Here is a 17241-nt window from a genome sequence, read left to right as displayed (position 1 = left end):
GTAACAACCTCTGATTCGCGGCTGGCGAAAAGCTACACCAAATTGAGCACATGCTTGCAGCTTGCATTTTCAGGTTCTTATTGCCTGCCCCGAGTAGTCTATAGCTGTCAAGATGTCAAGGCTCGATCTACACCGCGCCGATATGTCAGCACGGGAACGGAGATAAAAAAGAAAGCGGGAGCCTATCACCTACTGGTTCTGCACTGGCGCTGATGCTTATTTGAACCACAGGTCTCTCTCACCCAACCACTCAACACGCCCCAACCAGGGACTCTCCCGCAGACCTGAAACCTGAGCACATTTTTCTTTTCTTTTTTAGACCCTTTTTTCTATGATGTAATTTGTGCTTTTTTCGAGATTTCACGAACCCCTAACCCACCTCTGCCGCCGTGGTGCGGGGAATTGAAAAAAAAAAAAAAAAAAAAAAAAATATAAACAAGCAATGATATCCATTATGTGGTATCTACCTACCTACATCATCGTTCCATTATCGAAAAAAAAAACCCAATTCGCCACCATGAAAGTCCTCGTCACCGGCGCCGCCGGCTTCATCGGGCAGAAGCTCGTATCAGCCCTGATTGCGGACCCTCTCTATACGGATATCACAATCACAGACATTATCCTCCCCAAGACGCCACGGTCACCCGAGGAGAAGCCCGTCACAGCAGTGCTGTCGAACCTGGCAACACAGGCAGACCGCGAGATGCTGGTGACAAAGGACCTCGACGTCATCTTCATCCTCCACGGAATCATGAGTGGCATGGCGGAAAAGAACTTTGAGAGTGGTATGATGGTGAACTTCGACTCCACGCGAGGCCTGCTGGAGTGCGCGAGAAAGGTATGTCGTAGCGGGGAGCTACTGGCGGAATGTTGGGAGTGGAGCTCATGAGAAATGAAGAGGAGGTGGCATGAATCGAGGAACAAGTTGTTTATAGGTGCTCAGGTCGTCCCCGGCATCAAAGTCGTCTTCGCCTCCTCGCTCGCCGTCTTTGGCGGCACCCTCCCGGACGAGGTGACGGAGCGCACCATGCCCACGCCGTCAACGTCGTATGGAATGCAGAAGATGGTATTATAACCTGTCTACCTTACCTACCGTTCCTGAAGAAGAAACCGTTGATTTGATACCCCCGCCCCGCATGATAGCTGTGTGAATACCTGATCAACGACTACTCCCGCCGCGGCTACATCGATGGCCGCACCCTCCGCTTCCCCACGGTCGTGGTCCGTCCCGGCGCACCCTCCGGCGCCGCCTCATCATTCGTCTCCGGCATCATCCGCGAGCCGCTAAATAACCTACCCTCCGTGCTGCCCGTGTCGCGCGACATGTCGCTGTGGGTGTCCTCTCCGCGCACCGTGGTGTCAAATATACTACATGCCGTAAACGTGCCGGCGGAGCAGCTGGGGGAGATGCGGCAGATCAACCTGCCCGGGATCACGGTCACGGTGAAGGAGATGCTTGAGGCACTGGGCGCAGTGGGCGGCGAGGAGAGGGTGGAGCTGGTGAAGGAGCAGAAGGATGAGACGGTGCAGAGGATTGTGGGCAGTTGGCCGGCGAGGTTTAGGATAGAGCGGGCGATGGATCTGGGGTTTGTGGGTGATGGGGGCTTTGCACAGGTTGTGAAGGAGTATATTGAGGATGAAGGGATATTGGTTTAGTACAGTTAGTAGTGTTGGTCCCCCTCACAGCCTTTTCTTACCGTAATCATGATGGTCTGGTACCCTTAAGTTCGTAACCTCCCCCACCATATATATGCGTATGCTTTGCACCCCACTCCTTCATACAAGCAACTCCTTCATACAAGCAACGAAAACAATTATCCATTGGACTTGCCTCGAGATATTAGGTCTGTATATGGTCATTTCTGGTACTCAGTATACGCAAGGAAATACACGCTTGAAAACTACTTATATACTTTCTGAGTTCCTCTTGGTGATGGTTAAGTTTGGGTACTGGCCAGTAGGTGAATTTAAAGCTCGCCACTCAAGCCCAGGCCTAGCCCAGAAGCCTCTCAGGAAGACTCACCCCATGAAAACATTCATTTTCTTCATACTTTCTGACCTATATGGAATGTATTTATACACCACCTTATTCCAGTTGACACCGGTACGGCTATTGGGTCTGGGAGACGTTGGAAAGGTTGTGAAAGTCGTGAGGAATCAGATCAGATTATCATACGATTGGTGTTATCGATCATTGGTACTGTGAACTTTGGGAGTCTGCTGCGCAAGTGCTGAAGAAGGATAATCTACCTATCTCCCATAGGAGTAGAACAAGTTTATGATCATGAACAAACAGGTAATGATGCGTGCAATTCGACTCTAATCTTAAGAGTCCTCATACCAGCCTGCCTGTAGCTCATCCAAGGGTCCCCCACCACTTGCAATGTCGGACGGATTATCGATGTTCTTTTGGCTAAGCCGGCTGCTGGTTATGAATGTATGAGGTCAGATCTTGACAGATCAGAGTATATCATGGGGGTTGAATTGGCAATGGTCAATAGGCCTTGGATATTGAAAACATTGCATTCGTGGTAGTTTAGCTGTTGCCTATGATGTCTTAGTCTGCGGGGACTTTCTTGTACCTGAATTGACCTCTCATGCCCCAGTTTAGTCGTTGTAGTAACCATAGACGCTTCATCTTTACCATGTCTTTGACGGAATGTATTTATATCTCTCTCTGCTAGATAACCTCGGCTTTTTCCATATTAGCGTTTCTGTCCGACCCGTGGTAGAGGGGAATTATGTAGGTGGAGATGGGATTTGGGGATTCGACCTCGAGGCTTACACTCTTGACTGCTTCTTTTTTGTAAAGTAATGAATAGTGAAGGAATGGGTGAAAGACTTGGGGTCAGTAGCGATTGAAATACTGAGGCATCCCTAGACGAGAATGGCTGTTTGCGTTAATGTGGAGTAGCCTTTCGAGAACCCTACTAAGGGAGCTGCTCTTGTATCCGTGGACTAATCTTATGGCAAGACGGCACAACCTAGCCAGATGCAATTGATCTGATATGATGAACAAATGTGGTTTAAGGTCCACCTAGGACATCAGGTGAACTTATGGCAACTACTTCTAACAAATATATACTTTACTTAGAAAATACAATTACCATCTAGCAACTTTCATATAAGCTCTCTAATCGTTATAGGAGACTAGCCAATGGATATCGGATGTACGTATCAGCTTCAAAGCTCAAACTGATCAATAATACCGTTTGTTTTGTGATTGTGGGGCTTAGGTGTTGTAGGTTTTGGGACAAGAGCTACATGTATCTACATATATCTACTAGCCACCTGGGGGGCTTAGAGGGGTGGAGGGGGTGTGGCCAGTGAGCCACGATGTACTGGACTCCATTCAATTAATGAACAGGGCCGGATGTAGGATCTAGCGAAACTTTTCCAATCTATACATATTCTTTTATAGGATAGTAAACATCTATCACGACTAGAAATACCTCTTTCAAGAACAAATTTTTACATAACTCCGCTATGGGACTGAAAAATCCCAGTCGAGTCTTGGGGTGTTGCCCCACAGGTATGGAGTTGATTTTTGGCTGGGCGGATAGAATGAAGTTACTAGCTCTAAGTTTTGAGAACGGTCGGGTTAAAAGGTTATCCTTTTCCAAAGAAAGATAAAAGGATACTCTTGGGGATAGCGACAAGGTGGATTGGAGATGAAAGAAATGTTTTCTGTAATTCTCTATTGCGATAAATGAAAGCAGCTTATCACACCCCCCTGCCTTCAAACGGAATATTCCCTCGAATTAGAGCTTAATTCTTTTATTCTTTGACGCCTCCTAAGAAAGGCTGATGGCGTCGTTGAGAAATCCGGAGATGTAGCAGTGGTACCATCCATAAGCGCTGAAAAGTGAAACTCCGTATCATTCAGAGTAGCTGAAAATGGGTTAGAGATCACATTTATCGAACTCACTTCTACCGAGTGATATTTCATGATTAAGTATAAGCACTCGTTGCCTGCACCAGACATCAAGAAAAGGTAGTATCAAATCTTGGATGATAACGTTAACACATCATATTCAGTGGTATCGTACATACAAATCTTTTAAACTCACAAAAAAAAATAGGCAGCCGAAACCCATACTTCACAATTACATTTCCACATCCATTGCTTCCTCGTCATCCGCCCCGACGAAGATAAGTTTTGTGCCTTCACCTGCTACCTGCCAGACATCCAATGCAGCATATTCATCCACCACTTCCGCAAGCTGATCATCCGTGAATCCCTTTGCGAGTACACGGTCCCTCACGGTCCTCATACTGAGCTCGCCATTTCCATTACCAGCGGCGCCACCTGGGAAAGCGAGCGAGCGGATGATGTTATAGATATTAGAGCTCACGGTGTTATCTTCATCCCAGTCATCCTTTCCGTAGAGGGATGCCTTCGAAACTTCAATCAGGCGTAGAGCCTCGTCGGTGTCTTCAATAACAACTTTGTCGGCAAAACGAAGACGCGCAAGAGCTTGGGATAGACGAATTATACCCAGTAGAGTACGTGGGGAGGCATGTGTGAATTGTCTGGGGTCTGTTAGTTATGCATCTGGACGTTGTGGGCGGGGAGCCTACCTGTTCTCACTCTCTGCCTTCTTGGCATTCTTCCTCATGCTGACATAGGCACCGACAATATAGTCTGCCACCTCTTTTGGGATGACTGGTCGCTTTTGTCTGGCTTGCGCAATGTACATCCGCATCTCGCTCGGAGTTAATGGCTCAAAATTCATGTCGGGATGGCGATTCTCCATGTGCACGAAGGTGACGTGACGTCCTAGCTCTTCGTCACTTTCTCTGTTAGGGGTATCTAGGATCAAGAACAGAATATCGAAACGAGACAACAAGGCGGCGGGAAGATTTATATTCTCCACCGGTGAGATTTTGGGGTTGTAGCGTCCATACAACGGATTTGCGGCAGCGAGGATAGAAGTCCGCGCGTTCAATGATGTGGTAATACCAGCCTTTGAAATGGAGATTGTCTGTTGCTCCATGACTTCGTGAATCGCGGTTCTATCAGAGTCGTCCATCTTGTCAAACTCATCGATACAGCAGATGCCGTTATCTGCAAGAACTAGAGCTCCTCCCTCAAGCACCATTTCATCGGTGACGGGATCACGCATGACAGCCGCAGTGAGACCAACACCCGAGGAACCCCGGCCGGTAGTGTAGATACCTCGAGGAGCAACTTTGCAGATATATTTTAAAAGTTGAGATTTGGCCACACCAGGGTCTCCCATAAGACAGATGTTGATGTCACCACGAATTCTCATACCGTCGCCCATTTCTTTGGTTGCACCGCCAATGAGAAGGAGGAGGAGGCACTTCTTGACATCATCATGGCCGTAAATCTCTGGCGCAATTGACTTAGCAAGAGTATCGTAGAGGTTACCGGCGGCACGAAGTTCCTCAATGCGCCGGACTGTGCGGGGGTCTACAACAATATCGTCGTACTGCTTTTTATGTTGTTCCACATGCATTGCCTCAAGATAGGTATCTGTGAGGAGTCCTGCCTTGATCGCCTTGAAACCGGTGTATGGTGTTGGGAGAAAAATCCCAGCAATGTCAACGATTTCACCAGGGTTGACAGTGCGGGTTTGAGACCCGTGGGCGTGAACAGTGAGAGTACGGGGGATGTGACCAACTGGGACCTGGTCTGACATTTCCTGGATACGAATTTCCTGGAATGGGAGGAACTTTGAAGCACGTGTAGACATAAAGAGTTGACCACGTGCATCATTGTTCTTGCACTCCTGTGAGGGACAATCGACAAGTGGGGCAAAGGACTTGGTCTTGATTTCTTGGAAGATTTCAGAACCACAGCGGTCGCATGTATACGCATTAACTAGAACGGTCGGCTTCACGTCTGAGACACGAGTAGCGATACCGCGGACGGTAATGAGATGACCTAGATGGGCGCCACGGACATTACGAACAGCCATAGCCTTACTACCCTGATCGCCAGTGGGAGTAAGGGGTTTGAAGTAGACCTGGTAGCGACGGGTAAGAAGCGCCGGGAATAGCTGAGGGGCATCGTCAAGGGAGAGAGGATCCGCAGTTGAATCAGCGGCGGCGATGTTGCGGTTCCGACGTTGCGTAAGAATGACATCGAGAACATCGTCGTTGTATCTGAGGGGCATTAGTATTGTATATTATGAGGAGTGGTCTGAGTTTAAAGGCGGGATTTTTTTGGGGCGATGGGGTCATACGTGTTTTCGAGTGTCTCTGGAGGAAGAACTTTGTCAATTGCTCTAGAGAAGATCTCAATGTAGTGTGCGCAATTTTTGTTTATCGAAGAAACCAGGTTCAACGGCTCATCCGCAGCAAACCCCTCCTCGAACTATCCCGACATTATTAGCCTCTACCGGTGGGTCTTTCTACATCTATCAAAAAATACCTCTTTGAGATCATTCAGTTCAATTGTTATTGAGTCCCGCTCCCTGTTTGCAATTTCCTGCAACTGTATCATATATTTGAGCTTTGGTTCCTGTACCGCAGCTCTCGGCCTCCTCCCAGCCCGTCTTCTAGCACCGCCCGATCGCGTAGACCGGCGACCGGGAGTGTCATTCATATCCATGTCCTCCTGCTCATCGTCCATGCTCAGGTTCGACAGGGCATCACGGGCATCGGCTTCTGTGATAGTGGTAGTTTTGAATTCCGCGAGGAAAGACTGAAAGGCAGCTATTCAGTGTAAGCGAAAACCTCGTTTGAGAAGAGGGCGAATTGCGACCGAAAGAAGAGCATTCAGTCAATGATTAAGAATGGAGAGCGTACTTTGCTGCTTGTCGTAGTCGACATCAAGCTTCATAGTCGGAAGCTGAGCCATATTTGCGGTATATGCAGGGACTCTTTCAAGAATATTAGATGATTGATTGGTATAGTGGGAGTGATCGTGCACAGGTTGTCGGTGATAATAAAGACACAAGAGAACACAGAAAGAGGTTTGTTCTGTTGTCAAGGGAAGGGGTTAGGTTTGTTGGACATCCAGTGACAAGAACGCGTTGAGCGTTGTTACTCGCGCGTTCACGGGCGAGGATCAACAATTTACTGTGTTGGGAGGTGGGTAAAATATGTGAATCAAGCCCCGCCCCTGGTTTTAGGCGCAGCCGAAAGAGTTCTGAACTACATCGTCATGCGCATTCTATAAATCTGCTAATCAAAGCTGGCTTCAGACTCCAGTGAAACGAAGATATACCTAGCAACACATAGGTTTTTTTCTCCATATCCTTGGAGGAGCAGCTTGCTGGGCCTATGCACCCACATACACCATACTCTACCAGTATCCCTATTTGGTTTTTTGTAGAGGATCGCTTTGATAAACCCTCGCGGTCCTCACAAAAACCTATCTAGTATCATTCTAAAGAACTATATACGGTAATACAGAGCCTGCAACTGATACAGCTGAAACCTTATCAAGATGGGATCTGATAAGTGCACCATTTATCAGATCTCGGTGTTGCTAGGGTGATCTTCCTCATAGCAACAGAGTGGATCGGTTTGTGTAGTATCTGGCACCTGCATCTCCGCCCCGACCAATTGAGCCTCGGCTTCGGTCTCAGACACCTCAGCGTTCAGCAGTATCTGCACCCCCGAGTTCTGTTAGTGCTTGAGGGCTCTGCCTGATACATGCACTAATAGAAATAAACACGCTCTCTCCATCTCTCATCCCTTCCTCACCCCTTGACCGACACACATCCTCAATTAATCACTCGATATTCACTTCAAACCCTTAGCTAGCGATATCCTGATATTCGTACCCGTTTAGAACGATGCCTCACGCAGCCTCACGGAAACCATCCCCGCCTGCAACCCCAGCTACTGTCTCCTTCTCTCCCCTTAAGAACTGCTTCCTCAATCTTCCTACATCACTCGTCTCAGTGCTCACCAACAGCAACACTCCCGCCCAGAATGTAGTTGTTGAGATCTCATTCCGGACTACAACCTCAAGTAGCTCGGGCACAACGAGTACTTCGAGATGTGCGTATGCAGGGTGGACAGGAATGTCCAGTAAAAGGAAGCCAGGCGCAGGGAGAGTGGAAGATGCAGTGGTGGAGATGGATCCGGCTTTTGCGAGGAACGTGGGCTTAAGTGAAGGGTCAAAGGTGCGACAACTCCTTTATGTCTTGATCCACCGTTTACCGCACATATATACCCCTCTACAATTGCCTATAACTCCAATTTATTATTACACCGCCAGGTTTGTACACTCATGATTAGTGTACATCGTACTCCTTCTTCCTTAATACCTTATAAATTCTGTTAAATATGCATCCTAGACCTATCTTTCTTGATCCTCTACGCATTTATCGTGGGCCCGACTAAACAAACCTCCAGGTTTCCCTCCATCTGCATCTTGACCCTCCCCCAGCCCATACATTGCACATTGAACCCCTTACTCCGAGCGACTGGGAAATCATTGAGCTCCATGCCAACTTCCTCGAGCTCAACCTAATCTCCCAAATTCGTTGTGTATCCCCCGCCCATCCGATAAGTGTCTATCTCTCTCCCACATCCACCGCGTCGATCCGCCTTACCAAGGTTGAGCCCGAGTCAGCGCTTTCGTCTCCGAATGGATTTGCGAAAATCTCTCCCGACGCTGAGATTGTCGTTGCTCCAAAAACTCGTCAGAGAAGACAGAGTAGAGGCGCGAAGAGTACAACAAGTACAAAAACGGCCGCGGGAAAGAAGAAGAGCGAAGGGGCAGCAGCCTCATCGAATGCGCTTTTCCTAAGAGCTGTCGCATTGCCGGCAATTAGATACATTCCCAAAACTGACGATGATGAGGAAGTAGATACAGATAATGAAGAAGAGGAGGAAATTGCTGAGGGCGGAAAGGGTATGGCTGTTTACCTCGATCCAACCATGATGTTTTCTGCACGCCAACTTCGGGGGGTATCACACGTAGTGGTCTCGGTCGTTAAGCCGCCAGGCCTTGCACCACCATTAGATCCTTCCCAAGCGCAAGCCCAGCAGCCGGATGATAAGGACAAAAAGGACAAGAAGGATACCGCCCCGGAGGTCATACCAACAGCTAAACTTATAGCTGTGATCAAGCAATGGCCGTCTGCACCAGATGGGACACACATCGCGCTCTCCAGGCTCTTGTCGGCAGCTCTTCACCTTGCACCCGGACAGGTGGGAGATATGATCCGCATTGAACCCGCGCCGCCACAGATTCCGGTCAAGAACATTGCAAAGATCAAAGTCTTCCCCTTCCAGGGTGTCGAAAAAGATGCGGGACTGAAATGGGGAGGAGGAACAAAACGACTTGAAGAAGTTGCGATTGCAAGGTTGCAGGAGGTCCTAGGCCCAAGAAGACAGCGAAATGGGACTAAGGCCATGATCGAGGAGGATAAAAGTGCCATCTCCCCGGGAGAGTACATTCTTGAGGGTGCAATAACGGATAACTTGATCCTTCCTGCCGTTAAAGATTCCCCTATCACCACTGGTGGTATCATGCGAATTGAACTTTCTTCCACTGATGGCACCGATTCCGCAACAGCTATCAAGTGGATCCTCGCAACTGATAAGCGGCTGCCTATAGAGCTAGGCACCCCTGTCCCTAAACCGATTGCTCTCAAGGAGACAAGCGAGACTATTTTTACACCAGATGAAACGGGGACGCTGATTGTAGGAGTTGATGATATTCTAAATAACATTACCACAAATCTTTTGTCCTCCTCTTCAGTTCTCCTTTCCGGTGCTCACGGGTCGGGGAAGACAAGCATTCTCCGTCTCCTTGCTAAACGTCTCTCCGGTTCTCCCCACTTTCACCGAGTTATTGACCCCGGCTCGCTCTCGAAAATGGCGGAGGAGCGGGTCGGAACAGTGAAGGAACAAGTCTCGCGTTGGTTTAATGAAGCTGCATGGACTGCGGGAAAGACTGGGAAAACCATAGTAATCTTGGATGACCTCGACAGGCTGTGCGCCTCTGAGTCTGAAAATCAGGATAATTCCCGTGTGAGACAGGTTGCAGAGGTTGTAGTGGCCGCAGTGAAGAAGTATACTTCTTCTGGCGGAAGCGGTGTGAAGAGGGGTGTTGTAGTTCTCGGAAGCTGTCAGGCCAAAGAGAGCATGCATAACCTTGTTATCGGCGGACACGTATTTAGAGAAATAGTAAGCTTGAAGGCAATGAGTAAGGAGGGGAGAAGAATCGTGCTCGAGGGCGTGATCGGTAAGGATGGTGTCCTCGAGAAAGGCTTGGATTTGAGGGACATTGCCGCAAAGACAGAAGGGTATATGCCTGGTGATCTTGTACTTCTTGTTGGGCGAGCTAGGCACGAAGCTGTGGTGCGCATGGTTGATGCCGGCCAGAACCGCCTTTCCCAAGAAGCCCTTGTACTTCGACGAGTCGATTTCGACGCTGCACTAAAAGGTTTTGTTCCAGCTGGACTTCGTGGTGTGAAGCTGCAAACCTCTGGGGCGCGATGGAAGGATATAGGAGGACTAACGGAGACTCGAAAAATCCTGCTGGAGACACTTGAATGGCCAACTAAATATGCGCCAATCTTTGCATCATGTCCTCTGCGTCTCCGTTCTGGATTACTTCTATACGGCTATCCCGGTTGTGGTAAAACACTTCTTGCATCCGCTGTGGCCGGAGAATGTGGCCTTAACTTCATCTCTGTGAAGGGTCCAGAGATCCTGAACAAGTATATTGGTGCTTCAGAAAAAAGCGTTCGTGATCTCTTCGAACGAGCCTCTGGCGCAAAGCCTTGTGTTCTATTTTTCGACGAGTTTGATTCTATCGCGCCAAAGAGAGGGCACGACAGTACTGGTGTCACAGACCGTGTTGTCAACCAAATGTTGACTCAGATGGATGGAGCTGAAGGGTTAGATGGTGTTTATGTCCTAGCTGCTACCTCTCGGCCAGATCTCATTGATCCTGCCCTTTTGCGTCCTGGGCGATTGGATAAGTCTTTGCTCTGTGATATGCCGAACGCACAGGATAGGCTTGAGATCTTCGAAGCCATTGTAGGTGACGGTATGCTACGGATCGATCATACTGTTGACTTTAAGGAGCTTGCCAGGAGAACAGAAGGGTTCTCTGGGGCAGATTTACAAGCGGTGCTCTACAACGCTCACCTAGAGGCCGTTCAGGGTATGATCGGCGAGGAAGTTCGGAAGAGAGAGGAGCAGGGTAATAGTGATGAGAAAGAGAAGGAGCGCGGAGAGGAGGTAGAATTTTTAGAGTTTGTGTGGGGAGATAGCCGGAAGGGGAGAGACAAGGTCGAAGAGGGTCTGGCAGCAAAGAGAATGCTAAAGGAGCGACTCGCTCTCATGGAAAAGGTATTCGTTTCTTTATCAGGGTTATACCAAACCAGCACTAACCCATTTGTTATATAGCTCGAGGGACTTAAAAAGAAACAGCGTCTCCGCAATCTTACTCCTTCCGAGGAAGATATAGCTTCCCAAGCTGCTGAAGAGGAAAAAACCTTGGATGGGGATGGGAAAACGGAGGTCATGATCACTTGGGACCATGTCGAGAGTTCACTTAGCTCTACACGCCCTAGTATAGCTCCAGATGAGAGGAAGAGACTAGAGGCCATATACACAGAATTCGTTGGGCAGAGGAATGGAGAAATGCCCACCGGCCAGGGAAGCACCGAGGTGGGAGGAAGGAGCAGCTTAATGTAATAATGTAGGGGGAGAAATAATCGTTGCGAGGTGATGTTTTATAAATTTTAACTTGGGAGTTTTTATTATAATCAATGAATGTGTACATGTATCACACAAATCATATGGAGCACTACCACAGAAATTGGAAATGTCTGCCCGGGCTTGATGGGGGGGGGGGGGGGCAGCTTAGTAGGAGGGCAGGATATTCGAATTTTGGGACAACCATCCTCTAGTACGATCTTTTAGTAAAACTAGTAATGATTTTACATTCGGGTGACTAATGATTTTGGGGGGGCATCATATTCGGAGGGGCAGGATAATCTGGAGGGCAGCTACATGTATTTATAATTTGGCGGTAGTAGTAATTGGATCATGTTAAATCACTCGTGTTATCCTAGATGTCCAAGTTTTTTTTCTTTCTTTTTTTTTGTTTAATTCAAGGTGTCCCAGGTTAACAACTTCATCGTTGGGGGAGAGTCATTCCCATGATAAGTGAATTCAATAGAAAACATATACGCCTATAGATCGAATAATGCTATAGAACTATTGTTACGGGGTGGAGTAGCTGGTTGCAGAAACTCAAGAATTATTCAACAAGGTTCTGAACGTAAGAGTATTTATTCCAGCCATTTCTATTATGATCTATAGTATGTAGTACCCCATGTACTATTATACCCTTGATTTTACTTCTCAACGGAACTGCAGCTACATATGTATATCTAGCATTTGCCGAAACATCATGTAGATACATGTATTCCTCCTAATGTGTGCCATGGGGTCTGATTCTTGAGTGCAAACATAGAAGAAGTATTTCAGCCCTCCTGAGTCGCGACTCTACTCCCTCAAACGGCGGCGGCGAGATGTATGCCATACATGAGAATTGCATCACTAGGAAGCTCGGGAGACATATCATATGAAGCTCTCACTGCCTCGTATAGTTCCTGAAATGCAATGTCTACGAAGCTAGCTGGCGCTTCCATGTCATCGAATATTTCTCCATCGTCTGCACCATGTTGTTGAAAACCTTCAAGCTTCTTTAAGACCATGGAATACTGCAGGGGAATAATGTTTTCTGGTTCGTCGCGGGAGATACATTCCCTTTGGTGAGCACCAGAGATCCATGGTGTGAATTTAATTGGCATGAGGGCACCAGTAAATCCCGGTAGATCCAATGGAAGCTCCCAGGAGAGTGTTGTCCAACCCTCGAATAATGTGGTGAGCTCGGGGCTTAACGGATGCCAGGCTCTCGCATCACTTGCGCTATAGGCAATGATAACATCATTAGCATTATAGTCACGCTTCGTGGTCTCCGTGAGATTCATTTGATCAAGGTCAAGTTTATCAATGTCTTCTGTGTAATTGCTTGCAGGGGGTTCCGGATTCTGGGCCATCCTGCATGATATGGTTTGATTCATGTCGTTAACTGCGAGAGGCCTAGAAAGATAAACACCAGGAGAACAATTTACCGAGTATTGATCTATTGTCTATTTTAGCAATCAACAAGGATAGTGGGGAATGTTCTAGGATCACTGCTTGAATAATTTTACGACTGACCTTCACGTTCATTCATTATGAAGTGTGAGCCTGTTTGGTCAAAGGTCTCCATTCTTATTTGGTGACTTGATATTTTTTGACTCCTTAAATCATACAATGTAGCCATTTGAATGTTTGGGTATAGAATTGAAATATTCAGTTTATAGTCCTCAGAGCCGTTGAAGAGTGTTGATGGATTTGCCTTTGAATTTCGATTGAAAGAACTAAGTCACGGTGATGCCGAACGAATGTGATGAAGGGTAGTGGCAGTTGGAGATGGTTAAGATTCTATCCACAGTACCTTACTGTATAATTAGAAGGAATCGCATATACGTACCTACAGTTCGGGGCCTACATTTATAGATACATGTATATAGTTGCGTTTGTTACCCTACTCAAGGTAAGCTGTGTGCCGTGTGAGGTTGGGTACGAACCTAGCTGCATGTGTGTACGTATTCAGAACCTAAATTAAGGCTATGGTGGTAAGTTATAGACTCGGGAATTAGAAACCTTGCTGGTGTAAACCACGTTCAGGGCCCGTCCTAAACAGATACCCCATTCAGGGATCTAGTATTCATTGAATGGCGTTCGTTTTAATGACTGATTCTTATAACTGAATAAAGTGCGTACCCTACTCTTGCACGGGCAAACTATGACATTGAGCTAGCATGATGCACTGATGAAAGGAAGGGTATGTGTTCCTAGACAAGAACAAGATTTGATGGTATTGAAGTAAAGGCTCGTCGTAATTTATGTACGATATCACCCTTCTTCAAAGGCATTAGGGGCTCGTAAATCTTCGCTGAGGGTACTGAGGAGGTTCTGATCTAAACATGAATATTATTCTCACTGTATGTTCTATGGTTACAATTCTACTAAGTTACATATATGTATACATCTAAGAACTACATATACATATATCATGTAATCATTGCCTGTTCCTGAGGCATGTGTGGGCAGCCTTAACTCAGTGGAAGAATAGAATAGAATGTAGCCCATAATGACACGACTGTGTCTGCTATAGTGAGGTGGCCTTTGTGGCTACCACAATGACGCATAGCATACCGTGAGTGCGCATGTATGCCTCAGGTAAGTACATGTGTATTAAATGTAAGTTTGTTAGCTGCGTAAGATAGACTACATGTACTTACATCGAGGTATACGGTATCTTCACTGGGACCTACATGTATATATTCATACAAGGGTGGTCCACGAGGACGAAGTTGCGAGGTGCTTCGTACCTTACCTCAAGCTAAATGAATCGAGGCAGCTAGAGGCGTACTCAGTGATATAGATATACCTGCATAGCAGTTCTCTCCTCGACTTGAACCTAGCCCGGGTGCTAAGAACATGATTGGCAAAGCTGTATTGAAATTTCTCGGATCCTACCATGAATGCTACTACCAATAACCAAAAACTCGAGGAAAATGAAGAAAACTCCAGGTATACATGTATGTGGCCCAAGACAGCCCGCCTGTAGAGGAAACTCGATTCGCCTCGCCTCAATGCGCCTTGTAGCCAGCATTGAGCACTAGGTGTATTTGTATGCTAAGCCTGTGTCTTTGAACATACATGTACTTGTACACGTACATGTAATAGACACATAACGTAAGTCGATGTTGGGGGCTCATCAACATACAATATCACTCGACTTACTTAATAGCGGTATGATTGATTGATTGATTGATTGATAATTCATTAATTGTGCGGTATGATCTATTAATTGGTTAGTTGATAATACATTACAGTAATGACCGGATCCAGGGCATCTTGTACCGTATGTATGATCGCTGGGCGAACATGTACAGTGTGCTCAGGGACATACAAAGTACATGTACCAATGTTTCACTATCTACCAGCATTTTGTGAAATCTTTGAGTTACTGTTACATTCACTATTTGCCACTATCGGCTATGTGCACATGCCCTACATGGAGTAGCTTAACTACTGGTCGATAAGTCCTTATCATACGACATGTAGGTACACGTTCAGAAGTATGCATTGGACCACTACATGTATAGAGGTGTAGAATTACATCGCATATTGGCTTCGTGTAGTTATATGTGGTGCTTTGTGTACCCCCGATATAAAATAGTTTTATCTACGTATCCCTTGGACGGATGAAAGTTGTCAAATTCGCGACCTGGACCGTGCACAACTTAGTAAGGGAATTATCTTGCTTTTTACGGTTGGCAACAACAACAGAGCCAATCAAGAATTTCCAATAACTACTACATCAGGCTAGTGATAGCTGAAAGAGTGTGGTCGCGAATTTGACAACTTTCATCCGTCCAAGGGATAGTATCGTCGTTTTAAAATGAGAGATTATGCCCAAAAAACTATATTATGTATATAGCTAATGCCCTTTCAGCACCGATACATGGCTTCAAATGATAAACCTAAGGAGAAATTGCACGGGCCCGCCCAAGCCGGAGGGCGTTGACTTTGGGGATCACCGAAACTTTAGAAAAAAACAGAGAATGAGAGCTCTTGTCTAGCGGACCCGATTATCAATCCCACAATATAGCTATAACTCGATCAGGCTCCTGCTGTAGAAGCTACTCATGCAGTACACTTATAGACCGTGTGCACCTGTGCCGAGAATGTACCTGTGCCGAGCATCTTATCTGATCTCTAGGGATCCGCTCCAAATGGTGGCTAAAATGCTGCCTTTATTATAAGGTGCTCGGCACAGGTGCATGCTCGACACAGGTGCACACGGTCTACATGTTTGAGATTAGAATATATACAGCCACTCAGCAAAAGTGTTCGTGATATAGTTTTAATGTCAGTGCGCAGTGTGGCGCACCCGTAATACTGATGTTATTAAAGCTGAGATTCAAAACAACGAAAAATATATAATATAGTTTGTGACTATATATAAAAAGAAGATAGGTCATTGATCTTATAATTTGGGCGCCATTGGTCACTGGGAAAGTCTTCTCTTGGGGGTTCTTGATGGTCCGCCGCGGTTACATATGGAGAAATGTCTCACTCCGAAATCGGAATCACGAACACTTTTGCAGAGTGGCTGTACCTGCAATATATTACGGAACAGCATGCATACAGGTCTGTTCTGGGCCACGCTGGTAGGCGAAGAATGGTCATGTCTACACAGACATGAGGGGGCTCTCTTCAGCATCTAAAAAGCTTGAACAGCTTAGAATTAAACAGTGAAGTGGCTCCGCACACATTTGAGGAAACTTAAGTACAGTGAGACTAGTGGTAAAAAAGAGAAATACATGTATGGGTCTCTGCATGTCATTATCTGTCAGATCCATGCATTGTAAGGGAACAGTTGTCATCTATAGACTACTCGTAGGTTCATGACGTTTCCGAACACGACTGCTATTGCATGCCATACAAAAAAGCGCCAAATCCACCTTTTTGTATGTCATGCAATATTGGTCGTGTTCGGAAACGTCATGAATCTACGAGTACATGTAGATCGTAAATACTTGAAATAGCGCGATACCAACTGCGGCATACATCCGTGGGTACCCACACTGTTGTTGGTCCTCCTTTTGGAGGAAGAAGACAACGATAAGCTGCAAGGTCCCCGGATTCTTTTGATCTAGACTCCCTGTTTATTATAATTGGCTTGCACGGATCATACGGGCTCCATTATTTTGTGGTCGTATATTTGGAGGCGATTGAATGTTTTAACGGCCGCCAGAATCCTAACACTTCACGAATTTTTGATTAACTGTATCTATGGTCTCATCGAGGGTCTGACTTCTTTGCATAGGTTTATGTGCATGTAGGTATACATGTAGTTCTTTATCTATGATGAAGGAATATATTTTGAGTCTTCTGGTCATATTCTCGGGTACTACCCTTGTATTTCATAAACATTGGTCGGCCTGGTGTCTCTTGGAAAGTTACTAGGAGGAGATACATATGTGCTAGGTCAAATCAGCGAGTGAGGCTTTGTGACCCTATATACGTGCCTCAGCTGCATGTTGCCTGGTTACGGTATCATCATAATATCTCTATGTACAAATACGTTATATAATATCTGTTCTGAGGGTAAAAATGGTCCTAAATTGAAGGCTTTCACTGATCGGTTTACCGATTGGACCAAGC

At 46.5% G+C, this 17241-nt stretch overlaps 4 protein-coding genes across 4 annotated transcripts; 2 read left to right on the top strand and 2 right to left on the bottom strand.

The window, feature by feature from the left end:
- Nucleotides 1-517: 517 nt before the first annotated feature.
- LAJ45_00917 (uncharacterized protein) lies at nucleotides 518-1656 on the top strand (the record flags this gene model as incomplete). The annotated part of the gene is made up of 3 exons (XM_046110516.1): nucleotides 518-838; nucleotides 899-1066; nucleotides 1144-1656. The coding sequence occupies 3 exons, from the start codon at nucleotides 518-520 to the stop codon at nucleotides 1654-1656; spliced, it is 1002 nt and encodes a 333-aa protein (XP_045975694.1).
- Nucleotides 1657-4106: 2450 nt separating this feature from the next.
- On the bottom strand, nucleotides 4107-6829 carry LAJ45_00916 (uncharacterized protein; the record flags this gene model as incomplete). Its single annotated transcript, XM_046110515.1, has 5 exons — nucleotides 4107-4533; nucleotides 4582-6132; nucleotides 6213-6343; nucleotides 6401-6684; nucleotides 6778-6829. The coding sequence occupies 5 exons, from the start codon at nucleotides 6827-6829 to the stop codon at nucleotides 4107-4109; spliced, it is 2445 nt and encodes an 814-aa protein (XP_045975693.1).
- Nucleotides 6830-7772: 943 nt separating this feature from the next.
- Nucleotides 7773-11640, top strand: LAJ45_00915 (uncharacterized protein; the record flags this gene model as incomplete). The annotated part of the gene is made up of 3 exons (XM_046110514.1): nucleotides 7773-8105; nucleotides 8338-11292; nucleotides 11350-11640. 3 exons carry the CDS (start codon nucleotides 7773-7775, stop codon nucleotides 11638-11640), a joined length of 3579 nt encoding a protein of 1192 aa, XP_045975692.1.
- Nucleotides 11641-12464: 824 nt separating this feature from the next.
- LAJ45_00914 (uncharacterized protein) lies at nucleotides 12465-13013 on the bottom strand (the record flags this gene model as incomplete). Its single annotated transcript, XM_046110513.1, has 1 exon — nucleotides 12465-13013. The coding sequence occupies one exon, from the start codon at nucleotides 13011-13013 to the stop codon at nucleotides 12465-12467; it is 549 nt and encodes a 182-aa protein (XP_045975691.1).
- Nucleotides 13014-17241: the final 4228 nt, after the last annotated feature.

The sequence above is a fragment of the Morchella importuna genome (genome assembly GCF_003444635.1).
Source record: "Morchella importuna strain M04M26 chromosome Unknown Morimp01GS002, whole genome shotgun sequence".
Taxonomy (NCBI): domain Eukaryota; kingdom Fungi; phylum Ascomycota; class Pezizomycetes; order Pezizales; family Morchellaceae; genus Morchella; species Morchella importuna.
The sequence above is the reverse complement of the archived record's forward strand: the minus strand, read 5'-3'. Positions and strand labels throughout refer to the sequence as shown.